The sequence below is a fragment of the Coturnix japonica genome, chromosome 28 (assembly GCF_001577835.2).
Source record: "Coturnix japonica isolate 7356 chromosome 28, Coturnix japonica 2.1, whole genome shotgun sequence".
In the NCBI taxonomy this organism is placed as follows: Eukaryota; Metazoa; Chordata; class Aves; order Galliformes; family Phasianidae; genus Coturnix; species Coturnix japonica.
The window spans coordinates 2,226,949-2,249,244 of record NC_029543.1 but is presented as its reverse complement, the minus strand read 5'-3'; the positions used below and the strand labels follow the sequence as shown (position 1 = coordinate 2,249,244).

Below are 22,296 nucleotides of genomic sequence, written 5' to 3'. Positions count from 1 at the left end.
TACAATGGCTGCAGCCCAATCGATTCCTCATGGATCCATAAGAAAGCTCGTAATTAAAATAATTAAAAATAAAATGGAGACAGGCTTGTGTTTCTAATCCAAATGTACTTGTCTTTATTCAAACCAGGGCTGACAGCTGGTCAGCGCAGGACGCACCTCGAAAACCTTTTTTTTTTTGCCTGAGGGTTAAATCTACATCTTCACACAAGGCCTCGGTTCAAACCCCAAATCCTGAATGCAAAAACCCAACACAGGATCCCATAGAGAGGATTGAAGCTCAAGGCCTCGCTCCATTAAGTGACTCCGTGCACCAACAAAGCCTGCAACCAAACCTGCCTCTCATCCATTCAGCCCCTAAAAAGCCCCATTGGGTCGATAACAGATGCAAAAAGCAAAGCAACGCTCAGTAGATTTCATCTCTTAACTCCCCCGAGTTCCTCTCTGACCCCATCCGTCAGCATTGAGGGAGCTGCAGCTCAACCCTTCTGCTTCCCAATGGGAAAAAAACCCTGTTATTTTAAATTAAAAAATAAAGCCAGCATACATAGTAGAAAATTTCTCTTAAAAATTCTCACAATCTGTAAATGTATAATATATATAATTATTTTTTTTTATGGTTTTTTTTTTTTATCTTTTTCAACATAAAAGTTTACAATATACGGTCAAAAAAAAAAAAAAAAAAAAGGCTCAGGAAAAAAATAAACCCAAAAAAAAAAAAAAATTAACCCAAAACCTGAAGTTTGGAATTAAAGCTGAAGACATTTTTAAAACCCTGTTAAGTTTGAACCAGTGACATTTGCTTTATTTTGTGCTGATGGGTTTAAAGAAAAGGGGGAAAAAAAAAAAGAAAAAAAAAAAGAGTTAAAAACTGCAGTCCGAACACCCACAGCTTTGCCTTCAGAAGCCGCCTTCCCCCCCCCCCCCCTCCCTTATATCCCCCCCCCCATCAAAAAAAAACCACCTTTGTCTTCCATCAAGTATGTGATTGTCACAAGTTCACAAGTCTGGGGATCCCTGGGTGCTGCTGGTGCCAGGTATCCCGGTGTGGGTCTAACTCCCTGATTGCCAGCACACTGCTTTTAACGCCTGTATGGGTGGAATCCTTGAACGTTATGGTTCTGTCCTCGTCCGAAACCGCTTCCTCCTGCAGGTGGGCCGCTGGATGGCTGCACTGATGGGCCTCCATAGGGAGGGGGCTGCTGGCTGGGATCAGAGAAACCTTGTCCAAAACCACTCAAGTCTTGTCCATACCCTGAGGAGAAGGAGAGGAAGGCAGCAGGGTGAGCTTCTGGATTGTGATAAAGAATCAGCAGTTCCCTTCCCCCACCATTCAGTCCCAAACACCTCAATCTAACTTGAGATCTACAGCTGCTTTCAGTTCCTAAAACCTTCTGATACAAACCAGCCAGGTTAAAAGCAGAACTGAACAGGTATGCAGGAATGGCAGGTTTCACTTCTGAGGTCATCTTACCCAGTATAGCAGCTAAAGGCATCACAGTGCTGCTCTGAAACACCAAGCAGGCTGCAGGTAGGTTCACCCTGCAAGGATTTATGGTGTTGTTCTGCTATAAGCCAGCACTGCCAGGTGCAGCAGAGCTAAAGATGCAGCAAGGAAGTCTTTCTCAGCTATTAAATTGGAGCAGCAGTTGGTAAAGCAGCATCTCGAAGGCTGCAACCATTCCAAAGCTCATCATGGAACCAAAGCAGCCATTGGAGAGAACTGACACGCTTCCTCTGATGTCAGCCCTGTTGGTGCAATGTCTCTTTTAAGTTCAAAAGAGCAAAGTTCCACTTTAAAACCTGACCCCACGTTCCCCCAGTGCTGCTGCAGATGGTGGAGAACACTTCAAACTCAGCTAAGGGTAATTAATAATAAGTAAACAACTCCACAGCCCTTTTCTTACCACCCTCCCAAAGCAATGACCACAGTAAAGCTCAGTTAGCTTTAACCCTGACAGCAGTGTTTCAGCTGAAGGATACAATCCAAGTTAACATTCAGCCCGTCCCTCCCTGTCCTGATCTGCAGCACCACCCACAGCAAAGGAAAGGTTCAGACCTGTTAGAACTGGGGATGGGGAGAAAGAACAGCTGGAATTCTTGCTGCTGATGTGAGAAGCAAAGAGATGTGAATTAAGAACACTGAGAAATGAAGAAACGTAATAAAAGTTCCCTTAATTAAATATGACTCTTAATCGGAACAGCAGCATCGGTGTAAGCCTCTGCTATAAAAGAGGGTATTAAGAACCCTAATTACTCAGTGTATTTCTGCAGTTCTGCCTCTCCCCGTGCAGGCTTAAAGCAGGTTTAACTCTCTTAATCCAAAACAAAGTCTCTTAGCATGTCTTCAGCATTTCAATTTCAAGCTCTGCCTGTCTCTCAGGACTTGCTATCACTAATGAGACTTAAAACATGTCTACCGCAAGGCTTCTATTAACTCAAAATGCTAATCCAGTCTGGTTTTCTTCCTTCTTCCACACAAAGATAAGCAGACTACCCAAAATACCATTGTTTGCCAAGGGGTGAGGCTCAGAAAGAATCTCACTATCCAGTGTAATGGTACAGCATTCAGAGTGAGAAAACCACAGCTCTCCATTTACTTATCACAAAGGACGCCTACAGCACAGAGCTGAACACCAGGCATTTTAGTACATATTGTCTTTGTTCCTCTGTTCCCACTGCAGCTCTCAGCTTGCAGCAGAACCTCACAGCGAAGCACACGACTCACCTGCCCTTTCAGAAGGCTCTGCTTTCTAAATGAGCCGTGCCACCCATTATGGCTTTAAACTCTCGCTTATGAAAGCTGAGCTCGGTTCAGTTACACAAGATAAAGCCCTGTCAGTGCAGCAGCTTGGGAGGTTGACAGCAGCACCACTTAACATCACTTAAATCACGAGTTCTTCAGTCAGCCAATGCACATATAGAGCTGTTTTATCCCTACTTGCACATTTAAGCCACATTGCTCCCCCCACCCGCTCAGAAGAGACCCTGCAAGAAACACAGGTTAACTGCCCCGAGGCAGATACATCAAGAGCGTGGGTTGTAAACAGGCACCACCTACCTACGTCTCTCACTGCTCAGCCTGACCATAAGAGTGAAATCAAAGTACTGGCACACAGCCTGAAGGGTCTTGAGAATAGGAACCCAGCCCTAGTGAGAAATGAGGAGAGCAGGGTGACAAACCCCAGGACAGCCCTGCACAGAGATCATTCTGCAGGGTGAGGGAGGCACACCCGAGTCAGTGTTTAATTTACCAGTGTTTACATTCATCCCACCTGTAAACACAGCAGTATTTAAGATGCTGGGACAAACCTAAAGTGTCACAATGATTAGGTAACTCAGTGTCTCCTTAAAGCCCGTAAGCCTTATGCATTTACTTAAATACATGCAGATCAGCCAGACTGCCCACTGTACAGCAATGCTGCTCATTCATCTGCAAACACAGACCTGAAGCTCTTGTAAAAAGTCAGAAGATAATACAACGCAGCTTTATGAACAGGTGGATGATTCTGTTGTACTACAGCACAGTGAATACCTCTGCATGTTGTGCTCCTAGCAGACTTCAGGCTGAAATAAGCTCAGTGTGAGACACTACTGTCAGCTTTGCTTGAAACTAACCCTGTCAAACTACAGTGCTGCACACCTTTTCCTCCACACCCAGAACTCAGGCTCATTAGAAGCTCTTTAACTTTGGATGGGAGTAAAAAGCACCCAGCCTGGGTTTTAATACCTTTGCCTCTCAATACTCTTACTCAAGTCTTCCTCCAGCCTCTCCAAGTCAGTTAAGCAGAACAGTTGACTACAAGCTGCATGAAGCTATCAGAGAACATTTTTAACTACAGATTCAGGCACATTATAGATCAGTGATGTGTCCCTATCAGGGCACACATCTCTGGAGACCACTCGGTGGGACACTCAACAGCCAGAAGTGGTTTAAGAGAACTCCTGCTGGATGAAATACCAGATGGTTTAAGGACCTCTGAAGAAGTGCTGTCAGTGTCATCAAGCGGTTTCTCAATGCTGACATTCTATCCAAGTAAAAAAGAAAATCAGGAAGAGGAAGGAGCAGAAGGATCAAGCTGAGTTCATTTCACATGCAGTTACTTACCAAATTGACTGTAAGGGAATTCTGGCTGAGCAGTTGGGGGTTTGCTCATGTCCTGAGTTGCCTGAGATGGCGGTGGTGGTGGAGGAAAAGCTAGTGGTGCTGCCCCTGGAGTGGCAGGTGGAGGGGGTACTCCAGGTGGGGCAAACTGGTCAGGTGGAGGAGGAGGAGCACCATAACCAAAAGCTGAAACACGAGCAAAGTGCAATATATGTGATGACAGGTAAACACCACTCTGACTTCTTGCAAGGCTTTGGAGTACAATGCAGGTTTTTTTCTTCCTTCTAAATACTTGCAAATCTACTATTAAAGCCAAAATGTTTGCTACGTGTAGCTGGACGTATGGTATTTCACTCCCATGCTCACGCTGCAGCTAAAAGGTCCCAGCAACTTACCTTCTAACACAAAAAAATCTCACCCCAAAGGAAGACTGCAGCCACATCAGCAACCAGCAGAGAATGTGACAAAGCAGGACTTGACAACAAATTCTTTATGCTTGTGTGAACATGCAAGGATATGAGAAGGAAACCATATCACTTAACACCTTAGGAGGGGAAAAAATACATCCCAAACAAGTGGTTTCTTCATTGGAGAATAAGGCACTCCGGATAGCTGTGTGGTATTCTCCATCGTTTTTAAACCAAGTTTGTGACTGGGCCGTTCAAGAGGTGGCCTGAGGGCACAAATGCTCTAATCCTATTTTACATTTCCAATGTTACTTGCGACCTTAATTCCTTAAGCTCCTCTAGAAATCCCAGCCTACGTCTAGCCCATGCCACTGTGCAATAATCTCTTCAGTTTTCTCACAGATGTTGTAATAGGGGTATGCAATAAACCTCAATCTGTTTAGCAACACAGCTTTCAACAGGAGAAGGCAAACTATTACATCACCCAAGAAAAAAGTAACCAAACTGACAAACACTTATAGTTGATTATAACTCCAAATTCACAATCTAGGCAAAAAAAAAACCACCACCACATCTAAGCATAGCTTTTAAGAAGTCCTGAGAAAGATGAGGATGAATTCAAGACTGGATGTGGTGATGGGGTTGCTCAGGCTCCTGCAGGGCACTTACTAAATGGTGGAGGGGTGCCGTAGCCCTGTGGGAATCCTTGTGGAGGTGGAAATCCTCCTGGAGGTGTAGAAACGATGTATGAGGCAAACGGAGGAGGTGGTGGGGGAGCTCCTCTTCCTGGAGGAGGTGGTCCATATCCACCTGGAGAATGAAGAGAAACAAGGAGCTGAAGTGAATTCATAGGGAAAAGCTGCTGCTTGAGTTGGCATTCTGTAGATTGGGGGGGGTGGTGTTTGATCAGTTTCAGATACAGCCTCAGCCCTCCTTGAATTCTTACTGTGGGCAATACTAACACTGCTCCTCCTCCAAGTACCTCTACCATTAATAATTGCATTTTAGAATGTAATTCTTTAATACCAAATTAACGTGGTTGGCAACATCAGGATGTACGTCCGCTCCCATTACTGGTTTGCTACAAATATACCGTCTCCTCCTTCGTTCCTTCAGGTCAAATTAAACCAAGCTTTTAAACGTGCAGGCTGTTAAATATTACAGGAATCCACAAATCCTCCTGGCTTCTAATAGAAACCACACCCCCAACTTAGGATTCCTTCTGTTCAGATCAGACCCATGTAATGTACTTACCAATTGCCTGTCCAGCTGGCACCCACATCCCTAAAACAAAGCAGAAAAAGCAATTTACACATGTACTGCAGCTGTGTACTATGAAAAAGGATACACAGAGAAAGCTAATCTCGCTCTAGGCTCTGGAATAGACTGGATATCCTCCCAGTGTCCCTTATGGATCTATATTTTATGGGCCAAGAAAGGCTCTGAATAATGGAGAAACACCCAGCAGCCTTCAAGCTCAAATTAGATGGAATGCTCAAAAACTGCAAGCACACCAAGAATCTATACCAGTATAACAACACCAACACTGAGAATCACAGCAGACTGCACGCTCCAAGTATATTTAATACATTTTCAGCTCCATCCTATTTATTCTTAAGGTTTTTCAACCATAAAAAACACCATCTTCTTCATTCGCTGCATTTATGTTTTACACTCATCTTTCCAGTAGATCAGATATAATTTTCCCTACAAATAACCACATTGAAACTAATCTAGTTTCTCAATTTGTGCAGTTGCAGATTAGCACATCTGTGCACAATGTCAAAGCCTCAGCTGCAGCTTTCAAGTTAATAAGCACCATGGGGAAACAGGCGATCCCTCCACTGAGGTATCATCTATTGTAGCAATAGATGAAGCACTGTTACTTCCTTTAACCCCCCCCAGGTGAGAACTTCTCATATATCAGAGGAAGGAAGATGTGTTCTGTCAAATGCAACTCAATTATACCGCTGCATTTCTCCCTAAGTTATCACAACTGTCTTTGGATGAACTCAGCATATTTATCCCATCTTCAAAATCTTGAGGGGGTTACAGCCATCAAAACCAAAACACACGGCTGCTCCTTTCAGCCCTCAAGGGCTCAAGCTAAATCAAGACCATTATAAGCAGTAAGCGCTCTCTTGCACCACTGCAAGCCCCAGAGCTGCTTGTTATTTTTCCAGGCTACATTAAGCAATAAAATCCAGAGACAAGGCCATCTGTTTTTCTCTCATCCCTTTCAGATTTTACTCCTAACTTCCTCTGGAACTGCTTCATCCTCAAAAACCCGGATTTCAACTCAGTTTTCATTTGGGTCTCAGGCAGGTCACGTTCCCACAGCTGGAGTTGCAGCTTGAGCCATTGAGCTTCATCAGCATCTTGTCCACATTATGATAAAGCAAAACGATCTGACTTCAGGAGATGTGGAACCAAACGGAACAGGAAACCAGCCACTCTGAGACATCTAAGGAAGTACCTTGAGGGCCATAACCTTGTTGCCAGGTCGGAGGGGGCTGACCTGCCCAGCCATTGGCAGCGCTTGGCATGATCCTGCTTCCCCACTGACTGGCACCGGGTGGCCCTGGAGTTTGGCTTTTGCTATCACGAGGTTCTGCACGTTTCACCTCCACCTAAACAAACAGAGTTGCCATTTAGGAGAGATGGTGCAGGTTAGTATACCCCCCTTCCCTTCACACACACCCTTAATTACACTTAAGACTACACTTAGCATCTTACGACTTATGTCTAAGTACTTAATTATTAAACTTAAAGGCCAGTAATTTAAAATGTTTCTCAGGTACAACATACGTGATGGTAAGACATTGTAAGTCCTACTGTTGAGGTATTTCAAAGCAAAACCCATCCTACAAATCATTTCTGTTTCATCGTGGCACAAAAGTCATTTGCTTTCACCTTAAAACAGCAGTACCCTCTTACAACGACTCTTCACTTCTAAAGGCATCGTGTTTCCAGCTACTCAGAGACTGCTCGGACATTTAAGACAGAGGTCAGGAAGGTATTTTCAGGATATAAAACCAACTTGGAGTAAAGAGCGCACTCTGAAAAAGGGTACTAATGCTTTAACCATTGCAAGTGGTTGGGGTTCGTTTCAAAGCTACAGTTTAAACCCACCCCATCTAAGTATAATTCTGCTCATACCTGAGAAACACACATTTGGTTTTTGTTTCTTTTTTTTCTTTTATTTTTTCTTTATTTTTTTTTCTTTTTTTTCTTTTTTTTTTTTTTTTTTTTTTAAACTTAAGGATTTATTTTAATGTCTAATGGAAGATAAAGACTTACCTTCCCCAGGCTAACGCTTAAAGAATCTCAATTAACTCAAACAATGTCAGAGGGAATGGATGTGATAAGAGAATCTTACATTACATCTAACAAAAAAGTAAACAAACATGCAAGTAATAAAAATGGACAGTTGAGTCAATAAGAAGCAAATCTTCATACTGTGTTAAGTCAGTGACAAAAGCCCTCCTGTTCTGAACATTAACAAGCCACAGTGCTTAACTTATTTTATTCAAAGATCAAGTGTCCCAGTGTTCCAAGCCATCGAATAAGTGCATCTGACCTACTTAAAATAAGCTGCACATTCAATATAAACCTCTCTCCCTCAAAATAAGAATCCAGTTGCTGATTTAATGAAACCCTCTCAGCACTCATGCATGCTGAATTAAAGCCCTTTTTTCTTTTTTTATTATTATTTTATTTTATGATTAATTTTAATGGGTGCCAGAGTACAAAGGAAATAAATCTCAATCATCAATGGGGCCTTGAGTAGTATGGAAAAAAAATAAAGTATTCGCAATTCTTCCTGCCATGTCTTCAAATCCATTCATGTCAGAGAACAAACAGGAAATAGGCACAAGGCAAGGACAAAGCCCCCACCTCCAACCCCCCCAACCCAATACCCCAGGGACATTACACATGACAGTAACCAAATCTCTGTCAGCTGAAGGCCCTTCCAGAGAGGAACCAAGGGAATTTTTCAAAGGGCTCAAATTAATGAGTCTTAACACATTTGCCTTCAGGGAATTCAGTTATTGCTTACAAAAGCAGAGTCTTTCTTGCAATTTTAATTCTCTATTTTTTTTTTCCCCCCCTTCTTTTTCCTTTCAACAACATATGGATTCATTTCAGCAATACCTTTTTAATTACCAGAAAGAGGGAGATAGTGTTTTTTAAAGCAGGCATTATTAGTCAATGAAGGGAGCAGAGAATCTGCTGCTCCTTTATCTACATGGGAGAACTCCATTAATTTTTCAGTGCTCATTTGGAAGCAGAGAGCTGCCAAACTGAGGACTGAAAAACCCTTCTCCGATATTCTGAAGCTAAAGTTTATGTCACCAAAAGGAAAAAATAAGCAAATAAAAAAAAACCCTGATTATTTGACTATGAGAAACAAAGGAGAACTCTGAGTGAGCACTGAGCACCTGCAAACTGGCAGTGCAGACTATGGGAGGCTCATGCAGGGCTCTCCTTCCCCTCCTGCAGGAGGCAGCAGATGAACTGCCCTTTGTTATATACTCACATCCTGCTGCTGTGCTGTCACCTCTCACTGCAGTGCAAGGCAAGATCAGAGGACCTATGCAGGTAACCATACACATACCCATGGGCATCAACTTCTGCTCCCATGTGGGAGTGCTGGGCTAAATAATATTGATGAAATACCAGCATATGGAAAGGCTTTGGAAGACAATGCCATGTTTCTGAAAGTAATAACTTAAGGTGAATGAGTCTATGCTTGTGTTTCCCTGAGACATCCTCATTTTAAGGTCAGCAGTTCTAACATCTCCTTTAAAAACTGTGGATACAGAGGAAAGCTGTGAGGACTCGAATCTTACTGGGATTCCTCAGGGTTAAATTCTCTTTCAGGAGCAATCATTTTCCCTGTGTAAAACCTGGATACCCTGCAACAATTTGCTTGGCTTTTTCATTTGCTTTTTCCCCCACAAGTACAAGCACGTTCCTTGCTGAGTGACTTCAAAGCAGGCATAAAAGATTCCTCCCTACCAAACATCCATTTGCTGACAACACAGTATGAAGATGAAACAACCAGAGGTCACTTAACTGCATTGTGATTAAATACTATATAGAGTACGTGGGTTTGTACCAAAGTTTCACAGTAAGTGACCCAATTTATTAAAAAACCAATCCTTCATGATGTTTTTGTGTGGTTCTTTTTGGTTGGGGTTTGTTGGGGTTGGGGGTTTTCTTTTGGCTTTTCGTTTAGTTTAAGATTACAGGCAGTTGATCATCTCAGAATTGGAGAATCAAATACACATCTGAAGGAGTGGTATCTTAAACCAAGCCTTGAACAACTCAGATTTCATTGGGATTCTGGTTTGCCAATAGCTGAAAACAACTGACTTCTTACCCTCGCTCCCAGGAAGCAAAGCAGTGCTTTAGCAGGACTCAATGTAAGCGACAGTGTCAGGCAGTGCACCCCTCCAGGTCTGTAACACAAGGCCTTACCCAACGTGTTCAAAGTACATGAACAAAAAACACCACTTAGAAAACCACCCACAGCCCCATTTCTCTGGCTTTTGGGATCTATGCCACCCCAAGGGCTGAGCCACACACTAACTGCCTCTCATCTGCTTAAGCAAACTCAGACTTTCCCCACCTTCATGGATAAAGCCTTGAATTTGGACTCGCACGCTCCCCCATCTAAGCTGAACCCTTAACTAGAGTTCTGCTCACCAGTGAAATTGCTAGTTGCCCAAGACTTGGTTCTTTCTTAAGGTAAAATAAAACTACAACTACACACTTTTTTGCCCATGATGTCGTGAAAATGCATGTTGACAGCCTGGTCCACTGATTGTTCGTCCTCGAAAGTAATAAATCCAAAACCTAGCCAACGACGAAGAGTGAATCAAGGTAGCAGGGTGTTGTGACACAAAACAGGATGATGAACAGTATTAGGGGCGGACCAAGGGTTCAAGCAGGGGTTTCAGATAACCAAGACTTGTGTTAAATTCTCAACAAAAAAAGAAAAGGTCAAGTTTGAGAAAACTGCAATGGATACTTCCTGTAGCAAGGCAGTTAATGCCTCGTCTTGCTTTTACACATGCAATTTATTAACTAAGCTAGTTAACTTGGCTTTATTCCTAACCTACCTATTAGGAAATGAGGGGGGAAAAAAAGTGCTAGTATAGTCATAAGTGTAACTGTGCCACAAGAGTTAAAATGGAGAGCTTGTGGGACAGCAAATTAGAAGTCAAGCAATTTGCCTCCCCTTATCTCTGACTGAGAACAGAATCCCAGAGAAAACCTGTTCTGTCCCTGCACCCCAAAGCTGCAAAGCTGCTTCATCCCATCCCTTATCCCACTCTTTCAGTAAGGTAATATTTTCAGTGGCAAATAAGAAAGTCGTCTTTGAAATGTAGCTGTTAAAGCATGGAAAGAAAATTTTACCACTCCGTGGATGAATGAAAAGCTTCAGAAACTAACAACCTAGATCAGAGGTTCTCAAGTTCTGTTTCTTGCTTTGGTTGGTTTTAATTCCCATCTAAGAGGAAGCACTTTATAGACAAGGCTCCTACCAAACATGGCATCCCCTGATAACGAAAGCAGTGTTGCTTACACAGAACGTCGTACTTGTCGTGTCTCAGTCTATTTTGTTTCTTACATTTCCTGCTGCTCTGGTCTCAGATACCCACGCAGTATTTCCCAGTCCCTCTTTTTGCTCACAGCATCGCTGCTAACTGCTCCAGATCCCCAGGGCTGACTCGCTCCCTTTTATCTGACCATAGCCCTTGATGTTGGCAGCTCAGCTGAATCCAGCAGCTATTTAAAAGGCCGTAAGGGACAGTAAAACACACAGGAAATGAGGCAAAAAAACCCAGGTCTGAATCACTTTCTGAGGTTACACTTTGAGAACCGCTGCTCTCAGGTTGTAGCTGCTGACACTGCCGAGAGAGTGGCAAAATGGTGGTTAATCTCACAGAACGCAAAGGCTGGTTCATGCCATCAACCACTCATTGCCGGTGTAACAACCAAATCCCAGGAAAGAGAAGAACACATGCAGTACATAAATTGTGCCATTCTTTAGATTAGCTAAGGGTAGAGCAATAAAATTAGAAAGAAAAAACGAGGTGCAGCATCAAAAGCATATGGAACATGGATGCATTTTTGCTTTTCTGAAACCCAAGATTTCCCCCTTGGTTTGCATTTTGCTTTGCAGCTAGTGCTGACAGCAGCCATATATTGCTCTAAAGCGTTAAACAGAGATACAGTATCTATAACACTTAGTGTCTCTCTAAGCTTATCCAACTGGGTTGGGTAAGCCCAAAGAGGCCTATTGTAGAGAAAGTTTATATATAGATATAGATATATATATATAAATACACAAAGATACAGGCCAAAATAAGAGTCCAGCAGGTCAAATTCTGCTGTCAGCAACAAGAGCAAAAGACATCACTTAAATAAAAGTAAAATAAAAAAACTTAGCATTTCCCACACACAAGAGACTGGCAGTATAAACGAAGTTTTGCTGAGCTGTGATGAAAGCTGCCTCAAACCGAGAGCAGCATTTCATCACAATATATTTGTCCGGGGTTAAAATCTGTGTATCAGAGCCAAAAGAAAAGTAGTTGTGTTTAAATCACACGTTTAGTATCGCTGCCTAAGGCATGGGAAAGAAAAGGGATGGGTGCTGGCTACACGGGTTGCTCTCTTGGCTTTGTTAAGGGAAGGCTGAAGGGGAGGAATAGATTGAGATGTGGGGTGCAGCAGGATGAAGTCGGGAAAGAAAAAGGGGGTAAAAAAAGCATTTTGAAGGACCAAAGGTCACAAAATAAGGAAACGTGAAGAAATCAGAACCCAACACACAGCCAAACTCCAAGAAGGTGGAATTTTAAGGAGAGCAAAAGTGACAAAGCTGCTTCATTTTTCAAAGGCCAAGACATCATTGAAGACGAGAGAAACTCTTTGCACTTAGCAGGGATCCAATGGATGACCAAACAGAGCAACGAGGCTGTTTTGCAGCCAAGTGGAAGAGAACACAGCAAGAACCTGTAAATTGCTTCGCAGTTGTTGGTTTAGCAGAGAATAGAAAGCATAAGAAGCAGGGACTGCAACAAAGGCACTATTTCATTTCAGATGTAACGAGGCTGGCTGCGCTTGGACTGGGGACTCTGCAAAGAATTCTGATGAGCGCTGCTTGCACAAGAGCTAACCAGGAATGGTGGGGAATGCAAGGGAACAGAGATTACTTGGACACCTGAAGACACACAGCCAGCTCCCCAGGGGGATCACAGAGCTCTGACACTGAGAACCTGGTTCTCAGCACTGCTCTGAGGCTAAAGGCAGAGGAGAGCTATAGGGATTAGTAGCAGGGGGTAAATCTGTCTGTCCTTCTACCAGCAGGCTGGAAAAATGGTCTGCAGGAAGGGATCCACTCAAAATGCAAGGATGGTAAATGGAAGGCAGGTAAAAGTCAGAATGATACAAGGAGATGATGGTAGCACAGCAGGCTTTTAAAATTTTATATAGTCATTTAGGTCACGTGTTAAAAGGACAAGCGTGGAAACTGAGCAGCACTGTACAGCAGAATGCAGATCAGAAGGAGAAACAAGACAAAGATGTGTTGTGGGATCCACGGCCAGGAGCCTCCAACACAAAGGAGGAGCTTTTCCCCAAGGGATTAACAAGGCCGTTCCTGGAGTTAGTCACCACGCTACATGAAAGGGATTTCAGAGAACAAAACTGAAAGGCAAAGCAACGTGGTTCAAGAACACCATTTTAAGAAGTCCAATGAATTGAAGAGGAAGTATTCTGCACACGGCGTGGAGACAGATAGGCTTTAGATCTGCCATTTGTGCTTTCAGCCACAGCCTCCTAAGCAACTTGGAAGCCTCCTAGTAGTTTCATTTTTATTGGGCATAGCTCTAAGCAGAGAAGCCATTAATGCAGACCAGGATTAATCTCGACCAGGCACGTTTTAGTACCTTCTGCTCAGAGGCAACAAGGCTGGGATAAAAATCACAGATATAGATGATACAACAGTGGCTGAAATAATTCAACTCTGCTGCCCCTATCTTGGTCTCCACTGCTTCCTCTATTTAACATTAGATGCTCTAAAGGACGTTAATGGAAGAATTTATGTTCTGCTTAAATAGAAGTTATCTGTTGAAGGAAGATTAGGATAACTAAGGCAGGAAAACAAACAAAAAAAACACAAATATATTGAAACTTCGTTTACACTCCAATTAAAGACAAAGCCCGTCCCTCCTCTGACTGTGGAACTGGCCTGTACCTCTGTGATAAATTATCACCTAGAGAGAAGAAATCTAAAGAGATATCGTTAATCACAGTCAAACAATTCACAGAGAAAAGGAAAACAAAATAAAAAAGAACTTACTTAACATTACCATATTTTACTATGAAACACTTAAATATGTCACTAAGGATGTATGTCTAAATTAAAAATAAAACTAAGACTTAACAGCTTAATAAATATGAAGTGAAGAATATATTTCTTAATAATGAGTCAGAGGAGAAATGAAAGTTCAGATGGCAAACTATTCTCCAGCATGTACAACATGCTACTAAGGTGGTAAAGTGCAACTAAGCTTCACTGATTGGAAATATTGCCTCTTGAGAGTCAGAACAGACGACAGATGCAATGGAAGGTGGATGACATGAAAACTGTCCCATATTTGGACCAAATCTTAACAACGTGATTAAAACAATCTGATGAATCTTTATTTTTTTTTCTGTTATTAAAAATAAAATGCAGTCTAGCACACAGGGCTATATATTCCAATCAAAAAATATGTACTTGAAAAATGGGTTTATGTCGTTCTACGAACTGCTTTGCCTGAATTTTAAGCGAAGCCATTTAAGTGAAGCACGTAATGAATGGATGGATGTCCCAAAATCACGTTCAGAATTACTCTGAACCAAAGCACCCCCCATGCAGTTACACAGCAAGAAACCCTTCGTGTGGGATGGGAGGAAGGTCTAAGGACAGTTCTTTTCCTCCTGCAGTATCTTAAACCACAGCAGTGGCTCAAGAGTCAAATTTCACTCAAACAAAAACTCGCAAATAAACACAAAACCCCTCAGAAACTGAAAACGAACATGAAACATCTGATTTTAAATGCACAGATACCAACTAAAGCTGGAGATGAAGAGTCTACAATTAAAGCGGTATTTGCCCAGTGAATTATTCTTTTTTCCTGAGGCAACGTAGGAAACAAAAAAAATCTACCTTTTCTGATGGTATGAAATAGTTTGCCATCTGACTATAGCAGAGTATGAAGGAATTTCAAGGACAAACTAGATCAGCCTTTACCTCGGGGCCTCTGTTTCTCTGCGTCATAGATCATTACAACTTCAGTGACCTGGAAGAGAGAAGGGAAATTCTACTAACTGTGCTACCAGGGGAGCGTTACAGACAGTTACCATAGGCTGCTTTCCCACACTCTATCCACAAAGCACAATTAAATGCTTGATGTAGCCATCAATACCAGCCTGTCCCACCACAGCGCAAACAAATTGGGAATACTGCTCTTTATGGGAGCCTAAGAAAAGCCTGAATTAATCTGTTCTGAAAACAAAAACAAGCCTGCACTATTTGGGCTTTCTAAGGTCTCATCATACTTAGGATGTTCATCTAGCATTAAGGCTGCTATGCTGTTTACACTCACAGCCTATTAAATAAACCCCAAAGGTTTCTGATTTTCAGCTCACCTCAGCGTGGCTTCCTGAAAGATTATTCCTTCCGTTTTAAAACGTTTTCACTCTCAACATGAAAAGAAGCTTTAGCTTCAAACGTTGAAAATATGTGCACGGCGTCTCTGAATTACTTACTTGCCTATCAGTGCGCTGCAGAGCATCAGCTGGAAGGTGATGCTTTAAAATAGCATCACAAAACCACTCAGTTACGGATGCTCGCTGTTTGTGTATTTAGGTATAAAAATAAGAACTAAGAGCTGCTCAAACACTTCAAAGATTTGATATTTTTCCCCAATACGAGCTGCAATTTGAAACAAAAAGGCAATTATTTCCAAGGCTGTAACCAAATAGCTGAAAGGAACTGCCCTTCAAGCTCTCAGATGCAGACAATGAAATGCATGCGATGCCACAGAACCACTGCTTCATCACCAAGTCAATTTACCTTAAAATACTTTAAATTGACAACTCCTCGTTAGCTTAGCAAACACAATGTCTCACAATCAGCCCCCACTTTTGTCTCTATACTCTGTGGTCACATACAGAAGAATCTCTTCTTCTCCAAGGACACCTCACTAAGAACACTCCATTGACTGCCCAAGTTCTATCCTTTAAGTTCTACTTACTTTTAAAGGCACACTTGGTAACTGTTGCCTTCTGTATTTGGAGGGCCATAGCCTTGTATATCCCAGGCCACACTGAGGTCAGGATTGGGAAGCCAAAAGGCTGAGGAAGAGCCTTAGAAATCATGTGCCACAGCCATAGAACACGCTCCTCCACCTTTAGTGACAGGCTTTCACACTAGGAGGGTTATAACCTGCTGCCTTTGGTGCTTTTGATAAATGATCATCTTAAATCTTAAATTTGTACTGCCGATAAACAGCCACTTGAGAAAGAATCAATAAATCCTTTGCTGCTGCTAAGAAAACTCAGAAAAAGGCAATTTAAAGAAGAAAAAGCAGACCAGACTAAATGGCACTCAGAGATGGGCAGTTCCCATTCACTGACATGGTGTGAAATTCAACTCAGGGAACCTCTGAGTACAGCTGAGTTTAGTAATTGAACTCAGCAATTTACCACCTTAAAGAGAAAAGAGGCCACAGTAGTGGGAATAAATGGGAAAGTGAAACTAACTAGAAAATAGAAGGTACGCTCATTTTGGTTGGAGGTTACAGACCGAATGACAACCTGGTGCTTAACATGGGCAGCAGTTTCTCTCTGGAATGGATATTTCAGGGGCAGCAGAACGCAGCTGATTGCAGCCCCTGCTTTAAAAGAAGTGCTGTGAACAAAGTAATGGCAGGGGGCTGCAAAATTCAATCCATCTGCCCATCGAAGCCAAGGATCTCACACACGAGCTCAGCTGCTGTTGCATAAACAGAAAACCAACAACAAACTCTCACTGAACTCCAAGTTACCCATTGAAGATAATTATTCTCAGGTCATCTAAACTCAGGAATGTTTTCTCACTTGGCAAACAGAACAATGCATCAGGCAGACATGAACAAGAGGAGACAGGAGAAGCAAAGGAAGTTTCTTATGAGAGCAATCGATTTTGACAAATAGCAAGATCCACTTCAAGATGATGAACGTTTAGTACACTGTATTGCAAAACGCTTCAATATGTGCCTATAGCAGTTTGTCTAAATTAACCCAAAATTTGACAGCTTGATGAAATCTGAGAAAAGGCAGAGGAGAGAGAAAGCATCTTGCAACCAACAGATAACTGCCATCGTGCTGGATGACTCACCACTCCGAATTTCTTGAAGTATTCCCTGAGCTCAGTCTCGCCACAGTTATGAGGAATCCCACCAACAAAAATCTTATTGGATTTATTGTTATCGCTCCTGGATCCTTTCTGCTAAATCAAGGAGGAAAAAGAAATATGTCAGAAGGACAAAGTTGGTGACTTTTACCATCTCAAACTGCAACATATCCACCTCCGGGCTTCCAGGCTGTTACACTCATTGAAGGGAAGCAGCTGCACGTTCTGAGCTCTGAAGTTGTACTGGCAGCTATAGCCCACTCTCTCCTTCAGAAAGCCAGAAATAGGGATTATATTTGAGGCCATTTACTCATTTTCTATGGGATCACATCAGCCTGCAGGGTGTGAAGGGGGCTGGAAAAAAACACCAGTCCTATGAGGACTCTTTCAGACACTTGAGGTTTGAAGGACTCACGTTAAAGGAAATATCAACCCACCAACCCAACTCAGCACAGCATTTGGTAACAGCTGCACTGGATGTGGAGTCTTACCATAAAACACTCTGTGTTATGTTTCACGAGCAGGGTTTACACTTGAGATCTGCCTACAGACGCTTGGTTTTAAAACCACAAGTGCGACCCACGTGAACTGAGCAGTGATACACCACGCATCTATCCTTACCCATCCTTCCTTTGGCCGTGTCCTTTCAGGTTGCATCCCCCTGGGTGTACATGGCTTTGGATCAATCTGGAAGAGATTCCAGTTGGGTCAGTTCTTAAGCATGTGGAATAGCATTCTAAAATGTTCTGTATATGGCAAGTGAACGCAGCACTGCTGACATTCAGCTCCTCAGATCAAAGCTATTTGCCCATACGTTGCTTCTACAAGCTGGTATAGATCACCCAGTTAAATCTGCCTATCTTAGCATCAGTAACTAAAGCCAACAGCCAGGCAGCTTTGCTGTCACCCATGCAATAAGACATCAGGGTTTCCAACAGCTTGGAAAAACAGAAAACAACAACAGAATGCTCAATAAAAGCCCCAAAACAAAACAAAGGCAACTCACGTTTCGGCCATCTAACGTATGAGGTCTGCTGGCCAGCACTGTTCCCACACAGTTGGGATCTTTGAATTTGACAAATCCAAATCCTCGAGACTGGTTGGTTGTCTTGTCTTTCATTATGACACAGTCTACAACCTCTCCATACTGGGAGAAGTAACTACGAAGAGTTTCTGTTTAAAAGAAAGTAGAGATGAAACAGAACCAGATATTAACTTTACCAGGCTGTATTCACAACTATAGACAAAGGGTAAGCAACGAGCTGAACGAGTTCAGGCTTATCTGCTGACAGTGGTTAGACTTTACTCCCTCTAAACAAAGAGTATATATTTCCATTCATGCAAAACAAGAGTAATATCACAGTGGAGAAGCTCTTCTGAGCTGACAAAAACATCAAACACTGGTAGAACGTTTAGAAAACAAAACAGTACATACATATATGTGAACTCTGTACAGAAAGTGTTATCCATTAACAGAAAAGAGCAGCAGAATCTCAACCAGATTCTCCCACCAGGGCACTGCCTGCTAAACAGCCACGTGTCTGTGTTCTGGTTGTTCTGTGCACACAGCATTGGCTCAATGACTGTAGAATACATAGCTCACCTTGTGTTGTGCTCCAGTCCAGGCCACCCACAAACAGTTTTCTGCAATGGAAGCATACAGCACTTTAGGGTACTACATAAAAGCAGCTGTTCTCAGTAGCTCTGCTGGTACCGAGGCCCTCAGGACCCCACTGCTCCTTATCAGAGAGAACGATGCATCACAGCACCCACCTCCTGCTCACACAGAAATGAAGCATCTACTTTGTATGCCACAAGCACAAACAGAGGTCATAGCCCCATTGCAAGAATCATTTATTCTTTTATATCAATAGAAGAGGATTGGAAAGCCTACACTCCTCTGAACCCCTCCATCCCTCTGGAGATAAAGCAAACTGAGAGAAGACCAGACAGCCTCATTTCAACACCTACATTAGCTACTTCAGGCCCAGGCTAATGACCAAGAGGTGCACACAGTCCTTCATCAAGCCTTTGAAACTCAGTTCAAAGAACAGCTTGAGCTCTTCTACATCCATTTGCTACCTAATATTGAACAGTGCAAGACGAATGACAACCTAAACAGGCCAAGAAATGACCGCCATATGAAAATACATCAACAGTGCTGCTGCAGCCCCCTGTAAAAAGAAGGATCACTCACTGATCCGGAAGGGCGGGTCAGTCACTGCTCACCATCATATGGGTAAATGAAAGCAAAAGCAGAACTAACAAGTCTAAGATGGCAGGAGAGCCTGCAAGGCAAGCACCGAGCAGCAGAAGCATTGATGCAGTAATTAGCTGAGACACATTACAAGCACCACGTTACAGATCTCTGAACACAGCACTAAGACGTGGCTGAAAGCCCAAACTAAACTTAAAACCAATCTGAAGCGACCACATCTTCTGCAAAGAGCACCCAGAGCTGCACGGCTTCATGTTGGAGCACGCTGAAGGACTTGGGTAAGCACAGAGATGAGCAGCAGGATGCTGAGCTGCCTGCTCTGCAGCTCTGGATCAACTTGAGGGCGTGATGCAACTTCCATGCAACATTATTCACTCTGTAATTAAAGGTTAGTTCAAAATCATCTCTACATTTGGCCCTTTTCATTAAGAGGCACCAGTGCAAGACCTCTGCTTTGTGAGCCTGCACAAGGCAATGGAAGACACCCTCTATTTCTCTACCAATCCTCAAGAACCAGCTGCTTTAGTCTGGCTTCTACATTTCCAAGCAAAGCTGCAGCTTGCAAATGGAAAGCTGAAGTTCTCCCTCTTCCAACCACAGCTCAAAGCTATTTTAGCAGCAATAAACAGAACAAAACCCCACAGCTCCCTCTCACCTCCTTCCAGGAGCAGCCAACTGCAATGGGACACAGCCACCCCTTATAGGCAGGAGGGAGCAACAGCGAAGTGACAGCTTGCAACAGAAGCAAGCAGCAGATTCTGTTGTGTGTGCTATGTCATCACAGCACGGCCCTTACGCAACAACCAGCAGCAATGCTGGACGAGCAGACATGCTGCACATGGAAATAAGGGCCACTAAATAACCCAGTGATACACAAAAGCCCAGCTCCACCCCCTCAGTCACTAGTTGGTAGGTGACAAAAGTCTTGTGTAGCAGTAAAAAATCCCTTAAATTCCCATAAAACACATCAGAAATGACCCTTAAATCATACAGGGAGCTGCCAATAGGCAAAGCTTAATAGTCCAGCTACCCCAGCAGCACACACACAAGCACAGATCCACGTGCTCACTCTCATGCCTGTGTATTTCGGGTCATATAAGCTCTGTAATATAACAACTCCATTTCTTAACAGTAAATATAAAAGCTCTGATCACGCTCAGACCAAAGTTTGGAGGCAGCCCATGACTACACAGATAGACTTTCATAGCCAAACACATTTCAGTTCGGCTTCTGAAGTCCCCTTGGATGGCTTTGCTGTACGAGATCAATCAATAAAGGATCAATATGAAACACCAGCTGCATTCTGACACAAAGCCAAGCTGGCTGCAGGAAGGAGGACTCCCCACAGCCCGTGGTCACTGAAACCTTCCAATTCCATTATTAATTACTCGTAGTCATCTTACATACCTTGCAACAAACAAAAAAGCAGGGTTGCCTCAGGTCAACTGCGGCAGCTGTATGTAAATAAAGGGCTTCTATTTATATGCTTGCTATAGGATGCCAGGAGCAGAGCTACCCCAGCATGGGTTGGTTTGAAGACACTGAGCAATGCAAAGGAATCAGGGCACGCAGCTTCTTACCACGTTGAAGGCCTTGACCTCACGCTGTCTTTCAGAACAGAACTTCCTTTGCAGGGCTGCAGGCAGATGACTACAACTGCTCCTTTCATCCTTTCCAGCTTTGAATCTGAGAGCTCACAAAGCTGAACCCACAAACATCAACACCCCTCACACAGTATGAGCCTCTTCCAATCCATTACCTTGCCCCTTGGAGCTTTAAGACCACGCTAATTGAGCACAATGCAATTAAGTCATTAAGCAGCTGGGAACAGCACGGAGATGAAGGCTCTATATCAGAACCCACATTGCACCCATGTGTAGATGTGCCACTGAGGGATGCACTTTTACTGGATCTTAGTGGTCTCCAACCTTAATGCCTGTGGTTCTATGAGTGCAAGTGAGACAGGAGGGTCTATGGTGAAACCCATAAGGGGGTGGAGGGTCTATGGTGGGGGCTGTGGATGCCCTATGGAGGGGTTTAAGGCCAGGCTGGATGTGGTGTGCTGGCTGGTGACCCTGCACATAGCATGGGGTTAGACCTGGATGCTCATTGTGCCCCTTTTCAACCCATTCTATGATTCTATTCCTTCCAAACCTCCCTTCTAACCCCCTTTAGGCACTTTCCAACGCACTTAAAACCACCTTTATTTGCATCTTTTGGCCTCAGCCGGTTCCAACACGTAACACTCAATTTACATTCAAACCTTATGGAGTCCCTATTTCCTCCTGCTCTCAGCTCAACACGTGGAGGGCCTCCCTTTACACGGGGGGGGGGGACGTTTAAAGCCCTTTATGAACAGACAGTGCTGCTGGGCGGTACCAAAGGAACAGAAAGCGGCCGGATCGGTTCCTTCGGTACCACCCAGCGGCCAACCGAACCGAACCCGAATCCCACGAGGTCTCTGAGCCCCTTTTGTCCCCCATTTAAACCCCCCACCACCATTAGAACAGCGGAAAGAGCCGAGCGGACCCGAATAGTTCCGAATGGACCCGAATAGACCCGAACGGACCCGAATAGTTCCGAATGGACCCGAATGGAGCCGAACACCGTGGGGTGACCTTGGGCCGAGCGATCCCGAACCCAAGCGGGCCGCTCTATAGGGCGGAGCTCTCCCAGCCCCTTATAACCCCTCTCCGTGCCCTATAAACCCCATTAAATCCCCCTTTACACCCATTACTCACCCGATCTCATCGGCTCCTCCCACGCTGTTCATGGCGGCTGTTCGCCGAGCCCCGGGGCCAGGCCCGCTTCTCCCTCCGTTAACGGAAGGTCGTTGGGGCCGTTGCTCGGGGGGTTGGGGGGGGTTTATCACCTATTTCTTGTCGATTCGGGGCCTTTTTCAGCTCCTTCTTCTCTCTCTTCCCCCCCCTCCCTCCCCCCCAACGCAACGGCCGCCCCCGGGCCCGGCCCCCCCCCCTCGGCCTCCAGCCGCGCGCTCCCGCTCCCTCAGCGCCTCCAACCGCCGCTGCGCGCGCACCCGCCCCTCGCTACGGGGTCTCCGCGGCCTCGCCCCAGGGAGGGGCGGAAGTGAGGCGGGACGGGGCAAAGAGTGGAT

The 22,296-nt window shown here is 43.9% G+C and overlaps 1 protein-coding gene and 1 long non-coding RNA gene across 4 annotated transcripts; both read right to left on the bottom strand.

Moving 5' to 3' along the window:
• Nucleotides 1-85: 85 nt before the first annotated feature.
• DAZAP1 (DAZ associated protein 1) lies at nucleotides 86-22,205 on the bottom strand. 3 transcript variants are annotated; one of them, XM_015886334.2, is made up of 12 exons: nucleotides 21,923-22,203; nucleotides 18,567-18,607; nucleotides 17,970-18,136; nucleotides 17,585-17,650; nucleotides 16,949-17,059; nucleotides 14,819-14,867; nucleotides 10,289-10,371; nucleotides 6,986-7,139; nucleotides 5,764-5,793; nucleotides 5,179-5,319; nucleotides 4,106-4,288; nucleotides 86-1,252 (listed from the first exon to the last, which is right to left on the bottom strand). In XM_015886334.2, exons 1-12 carry the CDS (start codon nucleotides 21,952-21,954, stop codon nucleotides 1,080-1,082), a joined length of 1,230 nt encoding a protein of 409 aa, XP_015741820.1. In that variant the 5' UTR covers nucleotides 21,955-22,203; the 3' UTR covers nucleotides 86-1,079. The 3 variants fall into 3 exon arrangements, with proteins under 3 accessions (XP_015741820.1, XP_032296894.1, XP_015741821.1); XM_015886335.2 differs by having other exon boundaries at nucleotides 963-1,252; nucleotides 16,949-17,056; nucleotides 21,923-22,205; XM_032441003.1 differs by lacking the exons at nucleotides 10,289-10,371; nucleotides 16,949-17,059; nucleotides 17,585-17,650; ... (1 more) ...; nucleotides 18,567-18,607; nucleotides 21,923-22,203 and having other exon boundaries at nucleotides 14,819-14,845.
• On the bottom strand, nucleotides 19,606-21,916 carry LOC116652442. Its single transcript, XR_004305450.1, has 2 exons — nucleotides 20,762-21,916; nucleotides 19,606-20,635 (listed from the first exon to the last, which is right to left on the bottom strand). It is a non-coding gene; the product is annotated as an uncharacterized LOC116652442 (long non-coding RNA).
• Nucleotides 22,206-22,296: the final 91 nt, after the last annotated feature.